Source organism: Equus quagga, unplaced genomic scaffold (assembly GCF_021613505.1).
Source record: "Equus quagga isolate Etosha38 unplaced genomic scaffold, UCLA_HA_Equagga_1.0 83429_RagTag, whole genome shotgun sequence".
Taxonomy (NCBI): Eukaryota; Metazoa; Chordata; class Mammalia; order Perissodactyla; family Equidae; genus Equus; species Equus quagga.
In genome coordinates this window covers 1-2,941 of record NW_025803438.1, presented here as the reverse complement: position 1 = coordinate 2,941, position 2,941 = coordinate 1, and the positions used below count along the sequence as shown (strand labels likewise).

The 2,941-nt window shown below is 42.4% G+C and overlaps 1 protein-coding gene across 1 annotated transcript; it reads right to left on the bottom strand.

Annotated features, from left to right (window-relative positions):
* Positions 1 to 21: 21 nt before the first annotated feature.
* On the bottom strand, positions 22 to 2,941 carry LOC124234515 (xanthine dehydrogenase/oxidase-like; the record flags this gene model as incomplete). Its single annotated transcript, XM_046651864.1, has 3 exons — positions 2,805 to 2,941; positions 864 to 978; positions 22 to 95 (listed from the first exon to the last, which is right to left on the bottom strand). Coding segments are annotated over exons 1-3 (263 nt in total), but the record flags the coding sequence as incomplete, so codon positions are not given.

The following is a 2,941-nucleotide window of genomic DNA, read 5'->3' as shown; positions in this document are numbered from 1 at the left end:
ATCACCACCCTGGTCCCCCACGAGCTTACCTGTCCAATATCGATGGCAGGGTTCAGACTGGAGCCAACATCCATGACGATGTCTGTGCGGAGGTTCTAAAGTGGAAGCAAAATAAAAGCAGTTTGAGCAGAAGGAGATGAGAAATGATAGATGGGTCTTGGAGACCCTTAGATTAGTAATGCCAACCCAAACAGTATTTTCACAAGCTGAGTGCCCTGGGCTCGCTCAGGCAGGGGTGTTCACATCCCTGCCAGTCTCTACTGCCATTGTCACTGCCAAGGTTTGAGTTCATGTAGCTGTGGAGGGGATGGGAGTGGCGATGCTCTCTCAGTAATTGGAAATAAGTGTGCACACACCCACACGTGAGTAGAAACAGCAGGTTCCCAGGATCCTGGGGCTTCGAACCTGAGTCTAGGTGGATCACGCAAGAAGGAGCCGGCAAACTTCATTCCATGGCTGAATCCAGCCCATCCCCTGTTTCTGTAGGGCCTGAGAGCTAATAACGATTTTTACCTTCTTAAATGACTGACAAAAATAAGACGAAGAATATGTTGTGACACCTGAAAACTATATGAAATTCACATTCAGTGTGCATAAATAACATTTTATTGGAACTCAGCCACTCATTTGTTTACATACATCTATGGTTGTTTTCACGCCACAATGATAGAGTTGAGTAGTTGATGCAGTCTTTGTGGCCCAGAAAGCCTAAAATATTTACTCTTTGGTGCTTTATAGGAAGTTTGCCAAGCTGTGGTGTAAGGCAGTATTTTTCCAACCAGAAAGTTTGTAGCAACTCTTGGTATTGCAATTGAGTTGTTTCTCTTTTCCCACTTAGTACTAAAGTTTTGCAAACTTCTTACCTTGTGATCCCCTGTTAAGCAGTCAATTTCCACTTCAGAGCAAGCCACCCCATACGAGAAGTAGTGGAAGGGATTCCCTGAGTTTGTCTCAAAGCTGTAGCCAAGGTTGGGTGTTCTAGGGGAGAAAAGAGAAAACACTGCACGTGTATTAAGAGGAACATGCCTCCCCCCCCACCCATATACATTCACATAGCTTTTTAAGACCCCAAAGGTTTTTTTTTTTCATTCAGCTGTTCTTCAAAAAAGTCCAGGTATTTTGAACATTTTGAACTTGTTAATGAAACCCAGATATTCCAGAGAATTTTGTCTCTTGTCTCTGGTCTATTTTACTAATGTCCCTTATAGGGATCATCCTGTACAGCCAAGCAGTGTTTAGTATCAGCCTGCTGACCCCTACATGGTAGAAACAGGTGACAGATTTGCCTGAGCTCACGAAGGACATGAAAGTCACACTCCAAAGGATCTGCTGAATTAGAATTCAAGATCTTCGGAACCAAAGATTCTGCCTGTGCTGGCTCCTAGGCTGCTCATGCAAGTTCACCTGCTCACAGGGCTGCTCACCTTTCTCAAGGTGAAAGCTAAGATCAGTATCTCATGCAGCCTGGGTGCATCTTTAAGCAGCCACTTGCCTGCGTTACTCCTCATCCACTGGACCCTTCTAAACATCAACAAGTGATTTGAGGAAACTGAAACTAATAAAAGCAGATGTTCTCTTACACGGATTTTTCTTTTTCAATCCTGGTTATACAATTCCAATTTTTCATGAGTCATATAAATGTCTGAATATGTGTGTGTGTGTGTGTGTGTATTCTCACACACAGAGTTTATAGTTCTGTATCTATGTTATTCTACACATTACACAGAAATGTGAGCTGATGTGATCAGAATCGGTATGAAAACAAAACCAATACAGGGCTGAGGGAAAGGCTTCTCCCAGGAGAAAGCATCGCCTTCTTCGACCTCTGACTTCACCTTCTGCATCTGGGTTCCCTTATATAACCCCAGTTTTATTAACTCCACAAATGAAATAGGAACCTTTCAGAAAATCTGCACTAGTTTGTGTTTGTGTAAGTCAAATGTTACATAACCCAGGGAGCACTGGGAAAACATTACTTTGCCTAATATATATGTAATAGATGTATGTGTGTATACGTACAACATCCATAATATATATAAAATACGTTATATATATGTTCATACATTCACACAAGACCTTTTAAAGCAAACATTGCACTATTTTCCAAATCCATTGATCTGTGAGAGAAAAGGTCCTAGTTAAACTTCCCAGAGAAAGCTAAAACCTTACGGCTGACAGTAAATATGATCATATCTTTTTACAGCTTCTAAATCAGATGGACAGGGTCTCTAGCTCTTCCTGCTGCTCCTGAATTTTAAAGTTGCAGAAGATGTGTGCTCTTTTCTAATGCTCACTTTAAGTTCCACCGAATTCTGCATTTTGTGACAAGTTCACATGCTCTAAATCCTCCTTCCATTCTTCTGAAGGAAAGCCTCCATAAAGAAATCCAATGCATAGTACAAAGTAACACATGTGAGTAACTTAGAGCCTTGGACTCCTTGGTTCTTGCAGGAGAACACTGAGGGAGGAATGGTTGGTAATTTTCCCATTATGTCGTAAATGAGGGAACAGGTTCAGAGAATCACTGATTCCCCAAGTGGAACAGCACACTTTAAGACCAGAGCTAGAACACAGATCTTCTGATACGGCTGCAGCTGCTTTTGCCTCCTTGACACATCATTTGGTAATCCATGTATTTTAGAGCATCTTTAAATTGAAATTCATGAAAGTCCATTGGAGACAGAAGAGTTTTGGTGGAACTGCTCTCTCCTGACCAAAGGCTGACAGAATCCAGTACTGGAAGGGACTTTGGAGGTTAGGATGACCACACACTGTGAGATGGATGAGACCAGCACCATACTTACTTATAAAACCCAGTAGCAGACAAGCTCACTGCATCCTGGTAAGCAGCTAAGACCTGAGGAGAGGAAATGGCCATCTTGAAGGGGTAGGCATGGTTTCCAGAAACCCAGCACTAAGCTTTCATGAGCTCATCCTCCTC